Here is a 26,608-nt window from a genome sequence, read left to right as displayed (position 1 = left end):
GACTCGATTTTGGCCTATAAATCGAGCATCATAGACTCGATTTTCATGCTCTAATTACATCTGATGTGGCATATTTTTCCACGTGGACTACATGGAAATCGAGTCTCTATTTCTAACCCTTATAAATAAGAACAAATCAGAGGAAACACCAGAACATCAAAGAAAAACCCAGAGAAAAAAAAAAAGAAAACCAGAAACAGAAAGAGAGAGAAGATCGAGATCGGAGACCCAGGCTTGCGCGAACCCCAGGCCACGCGCGATCCTTGCCGGTGCGAGCCCTAGGCCGCGCTGGTGAGGTTCTCTCCCTTTGAGCTCTTTCTCTCCCTTTGATCTGAGTATCTAGGATTGGGATAGATGTGTTTGGAGTTTCTTAAATTTGTTTTAGGTATTTTGGCTTGCACATTAGACTTAAAATTTTTTTAAAAAATTTTGGGTTAGAAATTGAGTCTTTAAGACTCGATTTCCAGATACACACCATATGGAAAAAAATGTCACATCAGATGTGATCAACCCATGAAAATCGAGTTTCAAAAACTCGATTTATGGGCCCTAAATCGAGTCTCTTAGACTCGAGATGTTAGTAAAAAATATAGTTTAGTAACTAGAACTACTAACTAGATACTTATGATTTTATGGCCATTTGACCATTTTGGCCCTAAATGTGAGCATTGAACTTTGAACCTCTTACTTTAAATTAAATTTCAAAAAAGTCTAGGACCATAATATTTTTTACAACTACTTGCCACTACTGTGACATGAGCATGACAGAATGTAATTGGTGAAAAAAATGGTGGGTCCATGTATAAGTGACAGTTAATCACTTACAATTTGTAACATCAGAGTTGTGGTTCTTGTGACAAATTAGTTGTGAAATAATTTGTCATCTAGAACTACTGTAAAATTTCGCACAAAAGATAAAACTTGTCATTTATAGTGTGCATTTGGGTAAGGATTAAAAATTAAAATTATTTTACTATTCAACTTATTTTTGTTACTATTCATGGGTTCACTGTACTATTTCAACTAATTTTTACTTTTATCTATAGTACTTTCAGCAATAATTTTTCAATTTCAACAAAATAAGCGGTATCTAAACACCCTATAATTTAAATTTTACAGTAAACATTACAAGAAATTTAATCGGTATTTCACAGCTGGTCACCATGAAATCTCTGTCCTTTGCCACGCTCACAAAGATAAAACTTTTTTTTTTTTTTTTGGTTAAGAACAAAACTTGCCATTTGTAATTTAAATTTTATAGTAAATATTACAAGAAATTTAAACGGTATTTCACAGCTGGTCACCACGAAGACTCTGTCCTTTGCCACGCTTATGAATCATTATTTTTCTTAGGAAAAAGACAAACCAGCTGTGATGCATTGTTTAAATCGAAAGACATTTAATATTTAATAACTTATAGCCTGGTCACTGCGAAATTACCTAACTTTATAGAAAGGAGAAGACTTGTTGACTTGACTCAGAACAGGGGATGCGAAATTGTGAGTAATATCCCTCTACCTCTCATCTCACCCTCCCTCTTTCTCTATTACACGCGCGCGCGCGCACCCACACACGGAGAAAGAACAGTATTCATTCCTTTATTAAACAGAAAACTTATCTGGTAGGAATTAAATCAGGCGTTGTTTCAGGAGAGTTTCGATCCGTAAGTTCTCAATTTTCTCACATTTATATTCATCACTTTTATATCTTTCCTTTCACTTCGCCCTTGAGATGAAAAATCCACATCAAATTGTTTTCTCTTTCCTTTTAATGTATTTCTCTTCTTTTTAATTGAACGTATCTTCTTCTTTTTTCTTTTTTTTTGGTGGATCTATATTATAGCTCAAGATTTACAGGTTTCCATGAGCACCCAAGGAGCCTCAACTTCATCACCGTCTTCTTCTTCAACACCTCGGCGGACATACGATGTCTTTCTCAGTTTTAGAGGCGAGGACACCCGTACAAGCTTTACGGATCATCTATATAATGCTCTGACAAGGAAAGGCATTTTTACCTTTAGGGATGATGAAAACCTTGAGAGAGGAAGATTTATCTCAGAAGAGCTCGTGAAAGCCATAAAGGAATCGAAATTTGCTATAGTAATTCTCTCAAAAAACTATGCATTTTCGACATGGTGCTTGGATGAACTAGAGCATATTGTTAGATGCGTGGAAGAGACAGGATTGGTAGTTGTGCCAATTTTTTACCACGTGAATCCATCTGATGTGCGGAAACAGACAGGACCTTTTGCAGAAGCATTTGATGCTCACAAAAAAAGAGCCTTAGATGAACACAAAATGAAAACGTGGAGAACTGCTTTGGGAGTAGTGGCTGATCTCTCTGGTTGGGATTTGAAAGATAGGTATAATTTTCATGACAAATTTATTTCTCATATATAAACACCCAGTCTCATTTCATATATCATGAAGTATATAATATAAATAGTTATTAAAATATGTAGCATATTATGCATGAATTGAAATATTGCAACATATACTTGTTAAATTTGTTATATTATTAGAAATAGTATGTGACCTTTTTTTTTTTTTTTTTTTATTTTTAGTGAGACCTCTTTTTTGGACTTAGGTACGCTTCTTTGCAATAATTAAAAAAGAACTATTTTATTTAGGGACATAATTTTTTTTAAAATTTTATATAATAAGGACATAACTTTCTACGAATTATAAATCTATTGAAATTGTCTATGAAAGTACTAGATGCTAACACCCTAGTACATATTTAGACCCATAATCAATTTTACGGCTTAATACTCAATTAATCCTAAACTATCATTAAAACCAAATTTACGTGATTAGCCTAATTTTCATATTGGATGCATACAATAAAATTATAGCATAAGAAAGATGTGGAATAAGAAATGACAAACAACATGAAAAACACCAAGAAAAATTTTCGAAGAGGAAACCAGTCCCCAATGAAAAATCTCTCCCCTGACACCATCATCAGAATCTCAACTAGTCTGAATAGTTGTAGTGTCCAGCCCTCCAAGTTCCACCTAGCAACCAGCTTCACTAAATCCTTTTATTTTTACTAAATTACCAGAGAGACCATTGTTGAGCAGCCAACGGAAAGCCACCAATATGATTTGGATTTGATATTAGATCCAAATAGCGTCCAGCCCTTCAACAAGCTCATAACACTCAAGGTTTGGTGAAGGAGGTGAAAGTTTCAAATTTCTCTTAAGTATATGTCATTCGTGTGACAAATGGAGAAGAGGATGAAGGAACCTTTTAATCTAGGCTAAGGCTCCCTCTCTCTCTCTCAAGATGAAATGCTTATGATGAATAAACTCTCTCTAAGTGTATATACCAAGCTCTCATTGATTTCTGAAGTCCAGTATTCACAAGGTGTGTTATTAGGCATATTTGAGAAAGCTGGAAAAAACATATTAGAGTGCGTGACATTTTGTCTACATGCAGCTTGTGGCCTGGTCAAGACCTAGCTAGGTTGCAAGTTTGTTGCGACTGCCCTTTAATAAAAGCTGCTCCTTTATGTGCCACGTGTCACTTTGTTGCCTAAGTAGGTTGTAGAGGCACTTCCAACAGCTTTGACAAAGCTTAAGTGTACCAAATACAATTATGCTCAGGAAAATACATAAAAATGAGAGAATAAGTACATAAAACTTGTGCTTAAGTGTCTATTTTCTTCATTTTTTTTTTTCGGTAAATTACAAAATACTCTTTGTGATTTTGCCATTTCACAAATTTAGTTCATAAAATTTCAATTTTTATATCCATACCCTTAAGGTTTGGATGGAAATCAAACTATTAGGATTCTACCCAACTTCATAGATTTTGTATAGATTTTGTATTTTATAGGCAAATTCATCCCTCAATTTCATTTCCTTTTTCCTCTTTCTGAAAAATATTTTCACCCAAAAATATTTTATGGTCGGAAAATATTTTCCATCAAACCAAACACAGCCTGCATGCAATGTGATGTGAGATGTAAATGTTGGTTGAGTAAATTCTTTTTAACTTATTTACCTCTTTACCATTTTATTCTACAAATTTTTACATCTTACATGGATGGTAAATGCATGGTGCAATTAACCTGCTCTATTGCTCAAGATCTAAATCCTGCTTTTTATACTGATTTGCTTTTATTATTATTTTGACTTTTACTATTAAATTGAAACTCCCTCCCCCCCCCCCCCCAAAAAAAAAAAAACATGTTACCTTCAATTTTTAAGCTATGTACTTTAGGTGTAGTGTAGTGCAATACATTAAGCTCTCTAATTAAATTTCAAAAACATAGTTGCACTGCATTTAATTATTCTTGAATATAATAACATTGTATTTTATCGGTGAATGCAACATGGTGTTTAATTTAATTTAGGAACCTATTGTACTATACCTAAAATAACAAACCTTAGTTTATCCTCAACTTTTTGTATTGGCTTGTTTTTTAGAAGCCACCTTTTTATTCTCACATCTCAAAATTCTTACCGAAACCAACTACCCAATTCCCCAAAAGCAAAAGCATCTCACTTTCATCCAAATGATCACATTCTCACTCAATTCCTCCCTCTTCCTTATTAAAAGGTTTCTTCTTTGGAGGTAGGCAAAAGTGATATTAAAATCATGAGAGGTGCAAAATTCTTTTTATCCTTTTCAACTATATTTTAGTTTAATTTCTTTTTATTTATCTCATAGTTTATGATTTTATTTCTTATGTTTCCTTTAATCTGTTAAATCAATTGGTAGCACTAACTTATCAAAAAAAACCTCATACACATGTCAGAAATAAAATATTGGCTTTGGCTTTGGCTTTGATATTTGAAGAGAAAATCTTGAAGTTGATGTATGAAAACATTTTTTGTGTTCCCATTGTGTAATTGTGTACATGGGGGGTACCTTTTTTAGTTGATTAATACTTTAGATACAAAAGTGATCTTATTTTTTTTTTTGGGGCCATAGATATCTAGTTTGGTTGAGTTTAAATGATTTTAGGGAAAATTACATGTTTTTACCATAAAGTCATAAACTATACTTTATTTTACATTTAACTCTGGAACTACAAAAATTCACTATCAACCTCCTAAACTAAAACCTATGTAGCACTTTTCCCCCTCACGTCAATTTCTCAATTAAGTTGGATGGAAAACATAGTAACGTGAGTTGAATGTGATACTTGTTGACATGGAACCCACTAACCCAATGACCGCAATGCCCCCCTCATACCCAAAGCAAATGCTCAATTTCCCTTAATTTTGTTTGGTTGGAGAGAAGAAAATGAACAAGATGAACAACAAACCTAGAAAATGAACTATGCCATAGGAGATCAAACAACAAATCAACTTCGATGAACAATGAATCCAAATGAATAACAAACCTAGAGAATGAAATATACCACACATAGATTAAGCAACAAACTTGTCATGACCCCAATCCATGAAACATGAATTTAGATGCAAGACTAAGTTGCTGAACTATATAACTCCATAAACATAATTAATCCAAAATAAATTAAAACTCCAAAGAACAATACTCTTAAAAAAAAACCTCTTACAAAAATCTGAACTCCACAAATTGGGAATAATCTCCGCTATATAAAACATGAATTACAAAATAAAGGTAACTAAAATTCTATAAGTCTTCAAGTAATACTGAAGTCTCCTATAACTTCCACGCTCTACCTTACACCTTATAAAGTGATCCAAAGGTTCTATATTTCCAACTACACTTTAATCTGAAAACAGTAATTGATGGGGTGAGCCACACATTTAGTAAGTAATTATACAGAATATACAACGGAATAGAGTCGAGCAAAGCACAAGTTTGATTTCACAATTTCACTCAAAATATCAAATTTAGTTTTCCAAACATACAAAGAACCACTTAATACATATATAAAATCAAATCTTAAAGTCATTCGAAAACACATACAGATTATTGATCAGAGCACAATGTCACATATACACATCACATATTCTCACATACAATCCTATGAGCGGATTCCGACATCTAACCCTTGTTGGTGAGGGATTAACACATACTCTCACATACAATCCTATGAGCGGATTTACACATATATCTGACCAATTCTAAAAACACTCATCTTGAGTCACATATCACAAAACAAAATACATACAAAATAGAATAATTTTCTTAGTATTAACAATTATTCCACATATAGAGACATCGAATATCACAATATTGAATTGAAACAAAATTAAAAGATGCTTGACTCCCTTGGGGAACAAATAGGAACCGCGGAATTATATAAATATTTTACAATTTTTGGGTAAGTTTGAAAACCCAATTTGCTAAAAGAAACTTCTTAAATACCATTTGGAAAATAAGAATATGACCTTGAAATCACTTGGTTTTAAACAAACTTAAAGAACAAGAACCATTTTAGAAAACTTACTTTGAAACTCAATTATTTTCTAAAAATAGTTAAGTTTAGAAATCATTTTCTAATTAAGATTCGGACGTCCAAAACGTTATTTAAAATTCAAAGTTTCTCTTTAAAACATTATTTAATAGTCGAAATTTCTCTTTCAATGATGCAAAAATACTTTTGATAAACTTTAGAAAATATAAGTTTGAAATACAAAACTTTTGAAAATTTTTAACTTCTAAAAACCTAATGGACAAAATTTGTGCATATTATGCATAATTACTTATAGCACTTGAGTCGCTCTGGAAGTCTAGCTAAAACACCCTCCAAATAGTCTCAAAATACTCTTATATAGGACCTATAATCAATCATGGAAATATACTTAATATCCTCTACAAAATATAAAGCTTATAGAACTATACAAATGGACTCGGTAGGATTATACTTTGCTGAACTAATAACACTTTCAATACTAAATTAACGTTTCTCTAACCAATGGTATTCTAATCAATAATACATCCTTGCATTAATTGAAATTCATTTAACCATGAGGTATGCAGTAGCCAACACTTTAGGATTTAATATATAACCCCAATACAAACGGTGGGCCAATACCAATATGATTCTGTTCATGAATTTAACATTCATTGATCCTACGGATTTAGTATAAGAATTTTGGTATGAAATCTTAAATCTGTCATTATCCTTTAAAAAAAAATTGTAGACGTGTAGAACCTAAATGGTTCATTGTGTTTGGGAATAGTCAACACCTAGGCATAGACTATCAAAGCTATCAATAATAGAAAATAGGACTTTGACAAAATGAGAGCTAGCTAGTGAAACATGTGTAGGGTCGGGTGCAAATTGTCTAGCAATTAAGAATTGACATTATGGTATAGATCAACAGCCCTAAAGCTCTTATGGTCCTACAAAAACGATGCAAGCCTTATTCATGGATTTAATAATTTTGGATTTTGTTCTAGAATCTGAACAGTGGCAACCTAGGGTTCAAGAATTATTGAAATAGTGTAAATTGTAATCTAAGAAACTACCAATTCAACAATCTACACATCACTAAAGTTTTCCATGATAAAATTCAAACTCCTTAATTCTCTGTTTTTAACAGTGAGAAATCATACCGTGAACAATTTGATTGCCTTTTCAATTGTATGTGCTCTAAACTCCAAGGAAAAACACCTCTTAGCCTCTTTGATAAAAACCTTTTCTATGAAAACCCTGATTATCTTTTCCTCTACCCTGTAGTTCGTATTAAAGATGTGGGCTTAGTGGGGTAGTGGGCTGCATTTACGAGAATACCTATGGCCCATTATATTTAAAATAAAATTTAATAATAACCTCAAATAAAAGTATATGGGGGTATTACACTCACTAAGCTGAACAACAAATCCAAATGAACAACAAACCCAAAACATTAACAACAAACCCAAAAAATGAACTGTGTCACAGAGAGATCAAACAACAAACCCAAGATTACAACATCGAATCAAACCCAAACACAAACCTAATCCCAATTCGCCAAACCCACACTCGATTCAACTCTTTATTTCAATCATCTGCTCTGTAGGCAACTAGATCTAAAAACCCTTAACTTGAATCTCTAATATTCTAGGTTGATTCGCTCACACACAAATAGTAGATCTACAAAACCACTCAATAATTGCAAATTGAAGGAGGTGCTAAAACCCAAACCCTAACCCTTGCACATGTTGCGGTGATGGTCACAATGGTGGGAGAACAACTGCTTTTGATCATGTCCTTCTTGTGAGTTTGTATAGATAGCTTCTTCCCTTTGTTGTTGATGGGTTTGGATTAGGGTTATAGTATAACTAGATTCTCTCTTCGTTACTGGCGAATTGTGGTTGGGTAATCATGTTTGAGTCTATGTCAAGGTTATTGGGTGTGTGGTTTCTATGTGCTTGGCTATTATGTTTTTAGTCTATACATAGAGCAAGAGATAGAGAGATTCAATCTAGATTCGGTGAGAGAGAATTTAGGTTCAATGAGAGGGATTTCGGAGAATGATCCAATCTTTTTTTGGTTTTATCACTTTCTCTTATGGTTTCATTTTGGAGAGATATTAGCATTCTCTTTATTCAATTTGGTTAGGTGAGAGATCCAATCTGCGTGCTTGGCTATTATGTTTTTTTTTTTCTTTCCCATTTTTAAGTTACTAATAGTGACAAGCATTTTCATAATTTTAGATGGCATTAGTGGGTTCCATGTCAACCAGTGTTACATGAGTTGCATGTAACTACGTTTTCTATCTAATTTAACTGGAAAAGTGACAGGAGGGGGTAAAGTGTTACACAGGTTTTAGTTTAAGGGGGCGATCATGCAATCTTGTAGTTCAAGGGAGAAGGTGTAAGATGGGGTATAAATTAGGGTGGAAAAGTGTAATTTCCTTAATATTTTATGGTTGCTTATAGTGATTTTGTTATATTTAATTTCTTGTTATATACTTATATTTAATATTGGGATAATAACACCCCCCCCCCCTCCCTTGTGGTTTGGGGAAATTACACTCCGCCCCAAACTTGAAGGGGAAAAAAACACTTTCCCACCTTGACATCCAATTGACCAAACTTTGTTAAATTAATATTAAAAATGTTATGTACTAAATTATCCTTTTTTTAAGGGCAAATTTCAAGAATTATCCTCCATTTAAAAATTAAAATTCATTGTATTAAATTTTTAATTGAAGTGTATTTTAAAATGTTAAGTATGAATTTTTTATTATTATTATTTTAACGGGTTGGGTAATGGAGAGATTTACCGTTGCAAATGCTTTGGTGCTTGATAAACTTTGTATTTGTATTATAAATTTATCAGTTATTTTTTTATTGACCATGGTTAAAATTTTGTAAAGAGATTCTTATAGAAATTTAGAATATTTCGTTACTAATATAAATAAAAGGGGGGTGTTAATTTTTGCAAACCTGAAGGGAGGAGATTTTTTTTCATTCAGGTTTGGGGTTGAGAAATTTTGAGCAAAAAGTGACCTTAATAATGTTTAATTGATAGCTTACATTGAAAAAGAAATTGCTCAAAATTTCACAATGGAGATGATAATGGATGAATTTTTATTATGAAAGACTACTGTTGATTATAATTTTAGTGGAAGATGCTAAATGTTTGTTTTTTTTGAGAATTTGTTAAATTTATCTATGGCAAATTAAAAAACTCATGTACACTCAAGCAAAGTTTAGAAGGATGTAAAATTCTCATATAAGATAATTTTGTTGATGTGTAACTTTCGCGCATGTGCATGTGTGTGTGTATGCGTGCTTGCGTGTGTAGTACGTTGAGTTCTTCTTGAATTGTAAATTAATATGATAGCTTGGTCTTATCCCCCTCCCTCACAAATAAAAATTTATGGCTCCACCCATGATTGGATTCATTGTAATACAAGATTTGCACTTCACTCATATATAAAATTTGTAACTCTTAAGAGTTTCCTATGTGGATGTATTCCGCTCGATTGAACCACGTAACTCACATGTGTTCTTTATTCTATACTTCCACTTCTGCTAAGGGTAGTTACATGCTTGTTATTTAGTCAATGTAACTCTCTTGTGTTCCTATATGGATAGTTTTATCCACATTACTTCAGCAAATGAATTCAAATGTGTTTGAGCGAGTAGGCTAAAATTTTTCTTCCTAATTGGGGTTTTTTAATTGGTTTGGACTATCATGTAATTATTTTCAATCTCGTTTATTGGCATGGGTTAGAATTCATCCAGCACATGTGAAAAAAGAATATTTTATATTTGGTTTGGGCCATCACATAAAGATTTTTTTTTATCTTCTTTGCAGGCATGAGTCAGAATTTATCCCAAAAATTGTTGAAGACATTGATAAGAAATTGAATTCAAAATCCTTAATCATTCACGAAAACCTCGTAGGAGTAGAATCTATGGTGGCAGAATTGTTGAATTGTTCGTATTTAGATTTTGAGAATAATGTTTGCATGATAGGGATTTGTGGTATGGGGGGAATCGGAAAGACAACTCTTGCTAAAGCTGTTTATGATATGCATTCTAATAAATTTGATGCGTCTAGTTTTATTGCTAATGTTAGGGAAAAGTCGGAAAAAGATTGTTTGCTTCAATTACAAAAACAACTTCTTAAAGATATTTCGGGGGAAATAAATACAAATATATCGGATGATTGTGAAGGAGTTTACAAAATCAAAAAAAGGTTACGTGATAAAAAAGTTCTACTTGTCCTAGATGATGTTAATGATGAGCACCAATTAGAAAAATTGGCTGGAAAGAAAGGCTGGTTTCGACCGGGGAGTTGGATCATTATAACAACTAGAGATGAACATGTGTTAGTTGCACATGAAGTTCTTAAAATATATAGGCCTAAAGGACTAAATAATGATGATGCTTCAAAAATTTTTTGTTTGAAAGCCTTCAAAAATGAGCAACCCAAAGAAGGTTATACGCAGCTATCTCAGGAATTTGTAGAATATGCTGGTGGCCTTCCGTTAGCTCTTGTTACTTTGGGTTCCTTTTTAGTTGGAAGACCAAGAGATGACTGGCAAAGTGCATTGGACTATTTTAAAGAAAATCCTCCAAAAAAAATATTTGATATACTTAAAATAAGTTTTGATGGGCTAGAGGATATGTGGAAGAAGGTATTCTTAGATATTGCATGTTTCTTTACGGGGTGGTCCAAATATGAGGTAATACGTATATTAGAGAACTGTGGTTTTAAGGCAAGAATCGGTATAAGTGTTCTCCGGGACAAATCTCTCCTAACTGTCATAGGAGACGATGAAGAATTGGGGATGCATGATCTACTACAAGAAATGGGTAAAAACATTGTTCGATCATGTGGAGAGCTTGGAAGGCAAAGTAGGTTGTGGCTTTTTGAGGACTTGTGTCGTGTATTGGAGAACAATATGGTAAGAAGCTATAATTTTATTTTAGCAAATAAGATTTGAGTAAGTATGGTGACATAATTGTGTTCAATAAATTAGTTCTTTAAAAAAAAAAAAAAAAAAAAAACTTCAATAGGTAAGTGGTTACCTAAGTATCTAAGTAACAAAATATAGAATATGTTTATTTAACATTCTAATATATTGTCTATGGCGATTTCTTGGAGCATTCACATTAGCCTATGTAAAATTTACAGTCTATTTTAGCTTAAAAACCTATTTGTTCTATTTTATACAACTATTTTTCAAAAAACACCATATTAAATTATATATTTACACTGCATTTCATTAAATACTATTTCTTTATCAATTTTTATTTATTTATTAATTCTCCCAAATCATACTTCCCTTCTCCTCAAACACAAACCACTATCTCTCTCACCCACGGTCTTCCTTTCCAAATCCATTACACACACACACAGAGTCCACACGGAAATCACTCTCGCATCACCACTGCCTACCCCACCTCGATAAATTAACTCAAAATACATCCACAACTAGTTCTGCAATGATCCAAACAAACAGATCCTTCCTGATTTGATTGGCAACCATATTCAATAATTTCAAACCCCCCCCCCCCCCCCCAACACCGATGGTGAGATTATGAGTTTGTCCACACCTTGGATCTCTGTTGTATGCTTTTTTGTGCTACCAATTGGATTTGATTCTGGGTTTGGGTTGCCATTAGGTTTGATTAAATTTTGTAATGGGATATGGTGCTAGGTTGCGGTGGTGGTTGGACGGTCTGGGTTGGGAAGCAACCGAGAGAGAGAGAGATGAGAAATAATTATAAAATAACATAAAATAAAACTATAGTAACCTCTATATTTACACGGTTATTGTAGTTTTGTAAATGTTTTACACATTTTTATCATTTGAAGGCTATACTGTAGTAATTCTAATGTTTTTAATTTTTATTGTTTGCTTGTGTAAAATCTCAAGTGTTTGCTTTTGAAATCATAGGCAACAAATGCAATTCAAGCCATAGTCATCAAGAACAGGAATGCAGGTTTCAACTTTGAAGAATTTCCTGAAGTTTTTTCAAAGATGACTAATCTTAGATTGCTAATAATTGATAAGTTGCACATCCCAAATGCTCTCAATCGTGTTCCTAATGGCCTAAGACATCTTTCATGGAAATGTTGTTCATTAAAATGTTTGCCATCTAGTTTCCAACCAAAGGAACTTGTTGAACTTGACTTGCAGGATAGCGAATGTGAATATCTTTGGGAAGGAGCAAAGGTAATTTGGTTCTTTTAACTGCCTTTATATTATTTATTACTTCTCTTTTCTTTTTGAAGTGTAGCTACAATATAGTGCCAGTGTATTTGAGCTTTCTCCTTTCATTAATAAGGTCGTTTCTTTTTTTTTTTTTTTTTGAGAAACAGGTTGTTTCAATTTCAAAGAATTCTTTACTTATTAAACTAAATTCTATGTTTAATGGTTTTTTTTTTTCCTTCTTTTTTACAGTGTTTAGGAAACTTAAAGTCCATCAATCTTTCCTCATCCAAGAACCTTATTTGGACACCTGACTTTTCAAGGGTTCCGAGACTTGAGGTACTAAACCTTGGTTGGTGCATTAATTTGGTTGGGTTACACCCATCTATTGGACAACTCAGCAAGCTTAAAAGTTTAGATCTGTCTGACTGCCAATCGCTTACTAATCTTCCCAGCTTTTCAGAGGCTACGAGTCTTGAGGAACTAGGCCTGAGACGGTGCAGTGATTTGGTTGGGTTACACCCATCTATTGGACAACTCAGCAAGCTTAAAAGTTTAGATCTGTCTGCCTCCCAATCCCTTACTAATCTTCCCAGCTTTTCAGAGGCTACGAGTCTTGAGGAACTAGGCCTGAGAGGGTGCATTCGTTTGGTTGGGTTACACCCATCTATTGGACAACTCAGCAAGCTTAAAAGTTTAGATCTGTCTGCCTGCCAATCGCTTACTAATCTTCCCAGCTTTTCAGAGGCTACGAGTCTTGAGGAACTAGGCCTGAGACGGTGCAGTGATTTGGTTGGGTTACACCCATCTATTGGACAACTCAGCAAGCTTAAAAGTTTAGATCTGTCTGCCTCCCAATCCCTTACTAATCTTCCCAGCTTTTCAGAGGCTACGAGTCTTGAGGAACTAGGCCTGAGAGGGTGCATTCGTTTGGTTGGGTTACACCCATCTATTGGACAACTCAGCAAGCTTAAAAGTTTAGATCTGTCTGCCTGCCAATGGCTTACTAATCTTCCCAGCTTTTCAGAGGCTACGAGTCTTGAGGAACTAGGCCTGAGCTGGTGCATTAATTTGGTTGGGTTACACCCATCTATTGGACAACTCAGCAAGCTTAAAAGTTTAGATCTGTCTGACTGCCAATCTCTTACTAATCTTCCTAGCTTTTCAGAGGCTACGAGTCTTGAGGAACTACGCCTGAGACGGTGCATTAATTTGGTTGGGTTACACCCATCTATTGGACAACTCAGCAAGCTTAAAAGTTTAGATCTGTCTGCCTGCCAATCTCTTACTAATCTTCCCAGCTTTTCAGAGGCTACGAGTCTTGAGGAACTAGGCCTGAGACGGTGCATTAATTTGGTTGGGTTACACCCATCTATTGGACAACTCAGCAAGCTTAAAAGTTTAGATCTGTCTGACTGCCAATCTCTTACTAATCTTCCCAGCTTTAATTTGGTTGGGTTACACCCGCTGCGAATCTTTTACTAATCTTCCCAGCTTTTCAAAGGCTACGAGTCTTGAGGTACTAGGTCTGAGACGGTGCATTAATTTGGTTGGGTTACACCCATCTATTGGACAACTCAGCAAGCTTAAAAGTTTAGATCTGAATGGCTGCGATTCTCTTACTAATCTTCCTAGCTTTTCAGAGGCTACGAGTCTTGAGGTACTAGGTCTGAGACGGTGCATTAATTTGGTTGGGTTACACCCATCTATTGGACAACTCAGCAAGCTTAAAAGTTTAGATCTGTTTGGCTGCGATTCTCTTACTAATCTTCCCAGCTTTTCAGAGGCTACGAGTCTTGAGGTACTAGGCCTGAGACGGTGCATTAATTTGGTTGGGTTACGCTCATCTATTGGACAACTCAGCAACCTTAAAAGTTTAGATCTGTTTGGCTGCATATCTCTTACTAATCTTCCCAGCTTTTCAGAGGCTACGAGTCTTGAGGAACTAGGCCTGAGACGGTGCATTAATTTGGTTGGGTTACGCTCATCTATTGGACAACTCAGCAAGTTTAAAAGTTTATATCTGAATTACTAATCTTCCTAGCTTTTTAGAAGTTTAGATCTGAATGGCTGTGATTCTCTTACTAATCTTCCTAGCTTTTCAGAGGCTACAAGTCTTGAGGTACTAGACCTAAAACGGTGCACTAATTTGGTTGGGTTGTAACCCATCGTTTGGACAACTCAGCAAGCTTAAAAGTCTAGAGCTGTCTTCCTGCACATCTCTTACTAATCTTCCCAGCTTTTCAGAGGCTACGAGTCTTGAGGTACTAGGCCTGAAATCGTGCACTAATTTGGTTGGGTTACACCCATCTATTGGACAACTCAGCAAGTTTAAAAGTTTAGATCTGTTTTCCTGCAAATCTCTTACTAATCTTCCCAGCTTTTCAGGGGCTACGAGTCTTGAGGTACTAGGCCTGAAATGATGCACTAATTTGGTTGGGTTATACCCACTCAGCAAGGACAACTCAGCAAGCTTAAATTTTTAGATCTGTTTTCCTGCAAATCTCTTACTAATCTTCCCAGCTTTTCAGAGGCTACGAGTCTTGAGGTACTAGGCCTGAGATGGTGCACTAGTTTGGTTGGGTTACACCCATCATTTGGAAGGCTGTTGTTCGCTAGAACCATCACCAGGACTGCTTAGACAAAGCAGTTTGTCACGACCTAATTCTTCCCCATTTTTTCGTGAGTATGATGAGAGCAGTGGTGGAGTGGCATTTTCAATATTGAAGCATTACCTACAGGTAATCTCTTCTTTCTCTCTCTTTGACTCTTTCTCTTCACTTGTTAAATGGAATGTCATTTTTTTTTTTTTTTTGGGTACAGGGACTCTTTTGTGAAAAAACTAGATATGAAACTGCTACCAAATGAAATGAGGATGGATCTAATACTGAATTTCAGATCTTTATTCCCGGTTGTTTAGTTCCGCGGTGGTTAACTCATCAAAGTTGGGGGGACTCAATAAGCGTAGCATTGTCTCCAAATTGGTGTAATAGTAGGTGGATGGGATTCATTCTATGTGCTCTTTTCAATAAAGAGGCAGATTTCACTTGTGGTTTTAGAGCATTTGTGAAAGCCATTGGTGATAAGCCTCACAGTCACTATTTCTTTAAAGAATTCTATATTGGGGTATGTAGTGGGGACCACGTTTGGTTATTGTATTTGTCTCATGATAATTGGCTTAGTACTGTTGGGAATGGTGATTGGTGAATGCAGTCAGATTGAGGTTGTATTTGGACATTATTCGAATTCAAACTATTTCATTCTTCCAACAAATCCTGTGAAGCAATGTGGGGTCGGTTTGGTATACAAGCAAGACATGGAACTGATGGAAGAGTTAAACCAAGCAAATGCACAATGCTGCAGCAGTAGCCGTGTCATTACTTATGAAGGTTGGGATGGCGTCCATCATGGATATGTCAATTCAAAGAGAAGCCGTGATGAGTGTGATGACGAGTGTCATGACGAGTTTGATGATGACTAAGCATTTATTTAATGTGAAAAAAATGAAATATTTCCCTCTTCATCCAATGGTAATGACCAACTCCAACATACTTCCTGTTATAAGTCTAATCCTAATTTCTTTTCTTTTCTTTCTTGCCGTACAGTTAGTTTGGTCACTTAACAAGTATAGTCCAGTTGTCTTTTAGTTTTCCTTCGTCACTTTCAAGAAGCTTAGTATAAACCTTAGGCAAGTTAAGAATATGATTAAGATAGGAAATAAATTCTCAAGCTTCACTTATTACACTGTTCTAATAAGAAATTTTGCTAATGTAGATGGTTCAAACCTATTTTTGCATCCTATTTATGGTTGATCAGTGTTCCTTCTTTTATCTATGTGAAAACTGAAAACCTAGTTCTCTGATTGTGTGTATTTGCCATTCACGCTTTGAGTAAATTTTGTTGGTTTTTGAGTAAACTGAGATTGGTTTTTAAGTAAATTGTGTGTATTCACTTTATGAGATCGGTACCATTTGTTAAATTTTTTTTTTCTCTGTAAAAATTTGAGGGAGAGAGACAAGGGGAGTGGAAGTTTCTGCATCTTGAAGAATTCTAATTTAGTTTTTTTTTTTTCTTGATTTTACTGTCATTGATATTTTGCAGTTTGCACTAATGATTTTTTTTGTTAACTCTTACAGTTTAGATTTGAGGAAATTATTCATTGATAGTCATCCATAAAGAGACTTTTTGGGGCAGATTAATATTTTTGCAATCTCTCTTACCCACTCTCTGATTTGTTTCAACCTTGAAGGTTTTTTTTTTTTTTTTTTTTAAATAAATAAATTCATCCATGTGCAATTTTTTAGTTGGATTAATATTGATGATATTGCCATTGGGTTTTATAGTTGATGAAGTAGCTAAGGAATTTGAGAATGTTATTTTTATTGTCTGGAATTTTAGTTCTTAATTGAAGATTCAAGTTCATCAATGAGTGCATATATATTGTTTGTGAAAATGTCTGAATGAGTTTTTATTTTTATGTATTTTTGTTCTTGATTCTTGATTTTTCTAAGGCTTGCATGATAATTCCTTTTGCTGTTGCAGTTTGGAAAAGACTATTTTGGCTCTTTTTTTGTTGGATCTCAAGAGAGAGAGACTGAAAACAAGAAGATTCAATGACATATTTTAAAAAGTTAATATGGTTAATGAAAATCAAGATTTGAGGCAGTTGTCATATGATAAGTATCTTGCTAATTGTCTTAAATGATGGACTGTGTACACCATCTTTGTCCTTGTTTACAAATTTATTTACGAATACAAGTAAATTTTCTTTATATATTTGTTTAATTATAACAATGAAGTTATTTGTTTGCTGTCTTCTGGAGTTGAATTTTGTTATTCTTATACAAAAAGACTAGTTTGTGTAGAAATTGAGTTATAAATCAAATACATTATTCCAAGTTTCTGGTGTTCGGAGACTTTTCCTGTTGTGATAGTTTGGTTGAGATCCACCCATCTATTGATTTTAGTAAATTTCATGGCACTGAGACTTGAAGAAATGTAGTTGATAGATGGTTGTGTACTTGGAGGCTGTTGAGGGCTATTTCGGCTGATCCCATACATAGCATCAGATTCAAGTATCGGAAGTCGGAACAACCCAGAGAGTCACAGACCTAAGAGGCCTAAAGTGGTTTTTCTTGCATTCGCCTACTCACATATCCGCAGTTCCAGCGGCAGGTGGGTGCACACAAATTCAAGCAAGACCCCAGGTCCAATCCTTATCAGCACAAGCGTCTTCCTCAAGCAAAGCAATCAAGGCAAGTTCAGAACTCACTTTGGCCATGGTTCAGCGGCCTTAACAAAGATTCATGAAAGGACGGGTCCTACGGTTCTGTAGCGTGGTCACCATCAAACTCCGGGATCAGGGTCAAACGGTCTAGCACCTGGGGGACAGAGCAAGATGCAAAAAACGAGGATGATAGGCTGTGCCCAAATAAGATTGTTTGGAGTGAGGAATTCCAGCTGTAGGAGGAAGAAGAAAAAGCGAGGCAAGGACTTTCCTCTTCTCAGAGGATAACAGGCTGTGCCCAAATAAGCTAGAGAAACCAAGAGGTAAAAGTGGGGGCTTACGAAGAGCTTTGAATTTTGTTTCTCTTTTGCTCTTTTTTCTTCTTCCTTAATTCTCTGCTCTGTACATCTTGAATCAAATAGTCCTAATACCTCTTCATCACCGTGTCCAACAATGCCTCCAAAGTCAAAGAGCATTAAGAGAGAGCAATGTTGCCTCTTCCCGCGCACCAATACCAGATGTCGCAGACCATGCAGCGAGAACAGCTAGAGCTTGTTGAGTCAGTCAAGCAACTGAAAGACTATAAGCAAGCAGAAGGAAAATGCTGTCTGATAAGGAGATTGGCTCTACTGCCAATAACTAGCAATCTATTGTTCGAAGGCCTCCCTATCCGATTGAGTTATTGGATAAGCCCTGTCCAAAGAACTACAAAACTCCAATCTTTGTCCGCTACGATGGGAGAAAGGGGAATGCAATAGTAGAAATGGCAACAGGTCGAGTTTAAGTAGGGTTTTTTTATGCCCAAACCCGACCCGAGGGTCTTTTCTCGTAACCCGAATCCGACCCGTTTAATAAACAGGTTTTTTTTTTTTTTTTTTTTTATAACTCCAAACCCGCCCTGTCAAGCTCTATGGGCCCCGTGGGCCCCGTCCAACCGTTTCTGAGCCTAATCAAAAGCTGTGGCCCAATACGATCCAATCATTAAAAAAAATCAATTTTACATCTAGAAATCACAACCACAGATTCAGAGACAAATCACAAACCCAAAAATAAATACAAATCAGTTTTTTTTTTTTTTTTTTTTGATCTTCTTTGTTAATACATACTCTTCACTCATTTTTTTTAAAAAAAAAAAAATCACAAACCCAAACATAAATAAGCTTATTTTTTGGCTCTTCTTTGTTAATATAGATTTTTCACTCATCAAAAAAAAAAAAAAAATTATAAACAGAAAATACAATCTCGTCCTCTGATCATGTAATCTCTCTCCGCTCTTTGATCTAACAATCCTATGCTCTGATCTAACTCTCGTATTCCGATCTAACAATCTTATGCTCCTCTGTGACAAACTTCAACCACCACAAGATCCTTGCTCCTCCATGAAAAACAACCACCACCACGTGATGAGAGTGAAGGTGAGGGTGGATTGGTGAGTGAATGACAGTGAGGTGAGTGGGTGAGGGGTGGCTGTGAGAAAACAAGAGTGAGAGTGAGAGAGGTAAAGGGCGGCGAGGTGGAGTGACTTCATGAGGGGAGCGTGAGGCAAAATGAGGTCGTGGGGCCGTGAAGTTGAGCGAGGCCGTGACTGTGAGGGGAGAGTCTAAGGGTGAGGGAAGGTGGCCGATGATGAGAACTTGAAAGAGAGAGAGAGAGAGAGAGAGAGAGAGGGTGGCTGAGAGGTGAGAGTTACATTTAGTTTTTAGAAAATGAAATTTGAAAGGAAAAGAGAGTATTTATACTACTAGGGTTTTAAACGTTTTTTTAATATTATGTGAATACGGGTTGAGTTCGGGTCGGGTATGCATAAAACCAAGACCTGACCTTATAATTTATCAAGTCGGGTAAAATCCGACCTATTAAGGTTGGACCGGACCAGGTATCCGCGGGTCAGATATAAATTGTCATCCCTATGCAATAGAGCATGTTAGCAAGTTTCTCGATACAATGGGACAACATGCTGGTAACGAAGAGCTATGTCTAAGGGAGTTTTCTAAATCCCTTGGACCCTTACAAATCAGGCTTACACATGGTATACCAGACTCCCACGAGGTTCTATCAAGACTTGGGATGAAATGGTAGACGGTTTCTGCAGTAAGTTCTTCCGGGAAGAGGAGAGAATAACATTTGTCAATCTTTGTAATAACACCAAGCAAAATGTGAATGAAGGTGTGGTGGAATTCATCCGAAGATTCATGGACACAGCCTTGGATTGTTATGACGACAATGAGGAACATGAACTTGTTGAGGTGTGCATCAATAATATGCTCTGGGAATACAGGTTGCACCTCGAGAAAGTAAATATTATGCAATTTGTCGATCTGTTACAGAAGTCTCGGAGGACAGCCCTCACAGTATCAGAGAGGAGATAAAAGAGACCGAGTGTTTGTATGCGTGATTTGTAGCTGGATTTGGACTTTAAGACAGGATTTAAAATTTTCTATTTATAAAATTCAAAAATAGTATGGCGATTATCTAATGATTGTGCGTTTGTTCTTCTGCACACTTACTCTTCAAATTGATTGGAATGTCATTTATATGCCATTTATATGAGTAGGTGACAATCTTCCAAGAATTTGTTGAAAACTTGATTGCCAAACCGCCATCTCTTCAAAAATATCAAATTGAAATTCAGTCATTAATCGAAACCAGTCCAGATTTTTCCGGGAAAATTTTCATTAAAAGTTCAAAATTCCCAAGCATATTCTAATTCAAGTTATAATCTCACACTACCCTTGATCCATTTTCCAAACAAATAAAAAGCCAAGAAATCGGTCTCATATTTTTCTAAGTTTCCATTAGCAAAAACACCACCACAATTACCATCTCGCCAAAAAAAAAAAAAAAAAACACAACCCACTTTATATATCAAATACACAAATCAACCTTATCCCATTTCCCGTTTGGTAAATGCGTAATTTCAATGATTTCCCCGCCGAACACAATCACATTCACATTCACGTCCCATTGAAAAACAAACAACCAATCATTCCAAACAATTCCCAGAACCAACAAATTCCATTAAATTTCTCTACCAAACATTACAAAACTATAGTTGCTTTGCCAAACAGAAACAAACAAAAACATCAAATTCAAGAACTAGTAAACTTGGTGACAGCCTTGGTTCCTTCAGAGACAGCGTGCTTAGCCAACTCACCAGGCAACACCAAACGCACCGCAGTCTGAATCTCCCGAGACGTGATCGTGGGCTTCTTGTTGTACCGAGCCAATCGCGATGACTCCTGGGCGAGCTTCTCGAAGATATCGTTGATGAAGCTGTTCATGATCCCCATAGCCTTGCTCGAAATCCCAATATCGGGGTGAACCTGTTTGAGAACCTTGAAGAGGTAGATCTTGTAAGTCTCGATGCTCTTCTTGACCTTCTTCTTCTTCTTCAAATCGCTACCGCCTTCCTTCAAGATCTTCTTCTCGGCCTTCGCCGGAGCTTTCTCCGCCGCTACTGGCTTCTTCTCCGCTGGCTTCTTCTCTGCCTTTGTGGGTGCCATTGATTTGAAAGAGAGAGTGAAAATTCTAGAGAGAGATTCGGAATGTGAGAAAAACTTGCAATGCAAAATGTGATGAAGAGATTGATGGGTTTGGGAGAGTTTATATAGGGAGGCGGAGTAGGCTCTTATTGGAGGATAGGGTTTTCACGCGGATCGATGACGTGGCGTTTTCTTGATCTGTATGGACGGTGGGGATTGCGTTTTTCACTCTTTATTGAGTCGTAATCTTGCGGATTCGGAGTGCGGTTACTGCTGTACGGTTTATCTAATGACTACGGGAATTTCCAAATTATTTTAAAATAAAAAAATTTCTTAAGTCTTTTAAGGGATGGGGAAAGTTAAAAGAAATGTTTCAAAAAGGATTTTGATCCAACTGAAAGGTCACCAAAATAATATATATTCATTTCAAGTCTCTCTTTTATTTGTTTGTTGTTGTAAAACATTTTGTAGAACATATGTATGGTTAAGAAAATTTGAATGACATAAGTGTGTATCAAAAATTACCTCCACATCAATATATTAAAACTTGTTTTTGACATTAAAAAGAAATGCATGGGATATCTAAGTATTTTTATAAATACTAGCTTCATTACCTAGTACTTGATTTCTTAAAAGTAAAGTATCATACAAAAAGAAAAAGAAAAAGAAAAGATAAATCACTCTGTAATCCACACTTTAGATACTGATTACTATTTTAAATATTTATAATCTACTTAATAATATAAATTTACACAAAAAAAAGTGAAAAAAAAAATTATCTAGTACTTGATTTTTTAAAGGTAAAGTATCATACAAAAATAAATAAATAAAGATAAATCACTACACGGTTCATACTCTAAATACTAATTACTATCTCAAATATTTATAATCCACATAATAATATAAAAGTTACAAAAGAAAAAAAAAAGTGAAAAAAGAAATTTACACAGTACTTGATTTTTTTAAAGTAAAGTACTATACAAAAAAAAAAAAGATAAATATAATTCACTCCACATTCCACACTTTAAATACTAATTACTATCTTCAATATTTATAATCCACTTAATAATATAAAATTTACAAAAGAAAAACAAAATTTATCCCGTACTTAATTTCTTGAAATTAAAGTTCCATACAAAAAAAAAAAAAAAAAAAAAAAAGATAAATCACTTCATAGTTCACAATCTAAATACTAATTACTATCTTAAATATGAGTAATTCTACTATATATTCCATTTTTTCAATTTGAGTTTATCTATTGTTAGTGAGATTACACAGGAATGGATTTTTAAGAAACTAAAATTTAATATTTGAAATAGAGTAAACTGCTTGGTTTAATATGTGCTAGTTTTTAGGAAAAAAATTTCAAACATTCATGAGAGATATTTAAAGAGAAATGATATGTCTACAACATTTTTACAACAAATCCTAAGTGGCAGATTGTTACTGGTTGTTACTGTTAGGGCAAAAAAAAATCTTAGTGTTAGTTTCAAATTTGAACCAATAACAACTAACCACCTGTAATTTATTGTAAAAATGTTGTAGACGTAGCATCTCTCATATTTAAATAAAGAGTGCTAATTTTTAGGAAAAAATTTATCCGGTAGTTTTTTTTTTTTAATTACAATTTTAACCCTATTTTTTTATTTTTTAAGAATAAAAATTATCTAATTAGCTTAAGGGTATTTTTTGACATTTTTTGAAAGCATAAATGACTTTCTAAATCTTTTTAATATATAGAGATTATACATAAACATTATTTGGAGTATCAACTAATTGATGAGGTGAAAAAAAAAATGTGTACATCATTTAATAAAAGGTTAATTTAATGAAATTTTTAGTAAAAGATTTAATTTATTACAAGGCCAAAGTGAAAGGGTTAATTGTTCAAAATAAAAGTGTATAAGAACCAGGGACGGATCTACATTGGGGCAGAGGGGGGCCATTGCCCCCCCCCCCCCCAATAAAAAAAAAAACTAGTATAAAAAAATTATCATTTGCCCTTATATATATATATATATATATTTGTTTCTCCTACTTTAAAATATTTAGATATTGACCTACAAGAAAATAAATAAATATATAAAATTCATGCCCCTTTAACTATAAAAAAAAAAAAAATTATATATATATGAACTAAACAAAAATCGCGCATAAAATAAAAAACACTTATTTTGTATATTATACTTTGTTGATGTGTTTTATAATATAAAATGTTTAAAAAATACTTATTTTGTATGTAGTATTTTGTTAAATATGAAATAGATGTTAGTTTTTATTTTCCTAATTTTTTTTTTTTTTTGGTTTTAAGCTTTGGCCCCCCCTAGGTATAAATCCTGGTTCCGTCCCTGATAAGAACCAAATTAACTCTAACTTTTTGTTTTGACTTTTTTTTTTTCGATTTCAAGCCACATGGTTTATTTTTATTTGTCACCCTATGCAAACTCAAATACTATGTTATAGAACATTGGTTTTATTTTTATTTTTTTAGAAAGAAATATTTTATTAATACCAACAAAACATTGAAGGGGACAAACTCCTCAACCAAGAGAAATTATAAGGTCCTCATGATAGACAACTAATGTGGTCCACCATTCCACATAAAGACTCCCACCTATTTGAAATTGCTAAGTTAAAAAATTTTTTAAAACACAAACTAATTATTGATTCGGTAATTTTAAACAAGTGGGAGTCTTTTAGTGGAATGGTGGACAAATAACGGAGTCCACCAAAGGACTGTATAATTTCTCCTCAACTAGGGAGTTGTTCCTCTAAGATAATTTTTACAACAACATAAGAACACAAACATAACATCAAGATACCCTAACTAAGAAAATTTAAAGACCACTTAGAGCATTAGCATTAATGGAACTAAAATTTATAACTTTTAGCATCACAAAAATTCACTTTATCTATTTTAACACACCCAACATCAATGATTCTAATTTTTTACCACTTCGATTAAAATAGTACAAAGAATTCATTAAAATAATAATAAAAAACATCCATAAAAACCTTAGCAACCAGCCACAACCACCCCCACCACCACTCCACCAACCATAACCATCACTGTGGCAATGATAGCCTATGGCAAAAAAATAAAATAAAATAAAAAACCACAACCCATGACATTGCCACCACCAACTACAACCCACCATCTCAACCATAACCCACTACCATAACCAAATCCATGAAACCCATAGCCAAAATCAATGAAACTCACAACCAAAGTCGAATAATACACAAACTTAAAACCCAGCCAAATCTGAAGAAAGGAAGAGAGAGAAAAAGGATAGAAGAAAGGGAGAGAATCGGAGAAGGTGAAGAGAAAAAAAAAAATGAGAGGGAGAGAGTGAGAGAATTGGAGAAGCTGCAGAGAAAAAAAGGAGAAAAAAAAAAGAATCGAAAAAGCTAAAATAGAAAAAGGAGGAAGAGAAAAGAAGAAAGAGAAAAAATATATTTTAAGTGGAAGAGGAGAGAGATCGAAATAAAATATTTTTTTATAATTTTGAAGTTACAGTAAAGTGTCAAAAATGACATTTTATTGTAGCTTGTTTGCTAAAATATTTAACTTTGGTACCATCAATGTAGCTTCCTTGTTTGTATTTTGGTTGCTAAAATAGCTTTTCAGCAATTTTAGAACCATCAATGTGGATGCTTTTAGCAAGAGAGTGGGCTACTTTATTTGCTTCCCTTGGGAACAAAACTAAACAATATGGCTTGACTTTGAGTTGCCTTACGAAAGTATTAGCAACAATGGCTTCAATTTTCTAGTAGTGTAATTGTGTAAACTTCCGGATTTCTCAAAGCATCCATGCAATTTTTTAACTCCCCTTACTGTTCTCTAAAAATTATAGCTACCCACCACAATGGTTTGCCCAATTAAATGCCTCTGCTTCTACTTGGAGAGGAGGAGTAGTCTTAACCTTTTTTGAGTAAGCAAAAACCAACATCCCTCTACTATAAGAACAATTTGTCCCCATTGCTGCATCAACATTTACTTTAACTCAACCGTTAAATATGGGTGTTGGACAAAGCCAAATGAAACTGAGTTATATAACTATGTTTTCATCATCCAAAACTCAAAAAACGTGGGGTCCATTGAAAAACAAGTTGTTTGGATTGATTTTTGAGTTGATTTTCCATAACTCAAAACTCAAAATTTTTAGTTTGAGTTACGAAAACGAAAAACAAAATTCAACTGTTTTTGAGTTTTAAGTTAAGTGTTTCAATGGTATAATTATAAATAACTTATGGGCTGTTTGGAAGTTTAAAAAAGGGCAGGGAGTAGAATAAAGGGAGGGAGAGTAATTCAATTACCTTGTTTTGAAGTTTTTTAAGGAAGGAGAGGGATGAGTTTGGAGGGGTTTGGAAGGGTTTCAACCACCTCTAATCCCTCATTTTTAATTCCTCCAAATTGGAGAGATTTGAAGGGAGAGTAGAGTAGATAAATTATTGACTAGATAAATTTCCCAATTTATCATTTCTAAATTAATAATAGACCAATTTTGCAAGTCTATTTTCAAATAAGGATAAATTTGTCTATTTTAATCATTTTATCTCATCTCCATCCTAATTTTTAAAACATCCAAATGGGGGAAAGTGCTAATTACTCCATTTCCCCTTGCTAATTTTAAAAACATCCAAACAAAGTGGAGGGGAACCATTCCCTTTTACTCTCCTCCCCTCTACTCTCCTCCCTCTCTAAACTTCCAAACAGGCCATTAGTCTAGTAGAGCTCACGTCAGTGTATTGTCAAATCATAATAGTATGAGACCGTTGAGCACCTTCTCTTTATTCTTTATTTAAATTTTTTTTTTTTTTAATTTTCAAGCAACTCTTTACTCTTACACGCATCACATAGCACGCTCACACCCTCCTTCTCATTTTATCAATTTTGAGTTTTAGAAAAGAGATATGCACCCAAGACAAGATATGAAACCAAACAAGTATTTTTTAGAATAAGTGAAAAAGTAGAGTTAGATATATGAATCATGAGAATTGAGTTTGAGTTATGAGATTCGAATTATGAAATTTAAGTTATGGTTGATGCTCAAACCAAACAGGCCCAATGTTTGGTCACACGGGTTGGGCACTTTTGCTAAATTATGGGTCTCTCATGAATCAGGCCTTGCAATCCTTGGATTTTTCTTCACGATATGACCTTTTTGACCAATGGACTTTACTTCACGATGTGGGATTTAAGATCAGATAGGAGTATTTTCTCTTCCTTCATGAGTTGGGCTCATGGCACGTCTTCTTTTGCTTCACGATCGATCTCCTTGCTTCGGAAGTATGCCTCATGAGTCATGACCCACGAGCTTTTGCCATATAATATGCTCATATCATATT

At 34.5% G+C, this 26,608-nt stretch overlaps 2 protein-coding genes across 2 annotated transcripts; one reads left to right on the top strand and one right to left on the bottom strand.

The window, feature by feature from the left end:
- Nucleotides 1-1,494: 1,494 nt before the first annotated feature.
- Nucleotides 1,495-14,032, top strand: LOC115952135 (disease resistance protein TAO1-like). The gene is made up of 5 exons (XM_031069213.1): nucleotides 1,495-1,663; nucleotides 1,857-2,362; nucleotides 10,201-11,296; nucleotides 12,293-12,571; nucleotides 12,800-14,032. The coding sequence occupies exons 2-5, from the start codon at nucleotides 1,863-1,865 to the stop codon at nucleotides 14,030-14,032; spliced, it is 3,108 nt and encodes a 1,035-aa protein (XP_030925073.1). The 5' UTR covers nucleotides 1,495-1,663; nucleotides 1,857-1,862.
- A 6,728-nt stretch (nucleotides 14,033-20,760) lies between these two features.
- Nucleotides 20,761-21,351, bottom strand: LOC115952997 (probable histone H2B.3). Its single transcript, XM_031070399.1, has one exon. The coding sequence runs from the start codon at nucleotides 21,275-21,277 to the stop codon at nucleotides 20,864-20,866; it is 414 nt and encodes a 137-aa protein (XP_030926259.1). The 5' UTR covers nucleotides 21,278-21,351; the 3' UTR covers nucleotides 20,761-20,863.
- Nucleotides 21,352-26,608: the final 5,257 nt, after the last annotated feature.

Source organism: Quercus lobata, chromosome 7, assembly GCF_001633185.2.
Source record: "Quercus lobata isolate SW786 chromosome 7, ValleyOak3.0 Primary Assembly, whole genome shotgun sequence".
Taxonomy (NCBI): Eukaryota; Viridiplantae; Streptophyta; class Magnoliopsida; order Fagales; family Fagaceae; genus Quercus; species Quercus lobata.
Note: the sequence above shows the minus strand (reverse complement) of the source record. Positions and strands in the feature narration are given on the sequence as shown.

Excerpts from the sequence above, each read along its gene's own strand:
- LOC115952135 (XM_031069213.1), top strand. The coding sequence starts at position 1,863 with ATGAGCACCCAAGGAGCCTCAACTTCATCACCGTCTTCTTCTTCAACA. Across the intron at positions 2,363-10,200 it reads GGTTGGGATTTGAAAGATAG|GCATGAGTCAGAATTTATCC; the intron begins GTATAATTTTCA and ends TCTTCTTTGCAG. Across the intron at positions 12,572-12,799 it reads ATCTTTGGGAAGGAGCAAAG|TGTTTAGGAAACTTAAAGTC; the intron begins GTAATTTGGTTC and ends TCTTTTTTACAG.
- LOC115952997 (XM_031070399.1), bottom strand. The coding sequence starts at position 21,277 with ATGGCACCCACAAAGGCAGAGAAGAAGCCAGCGGAGAAGAAGCCAGTA.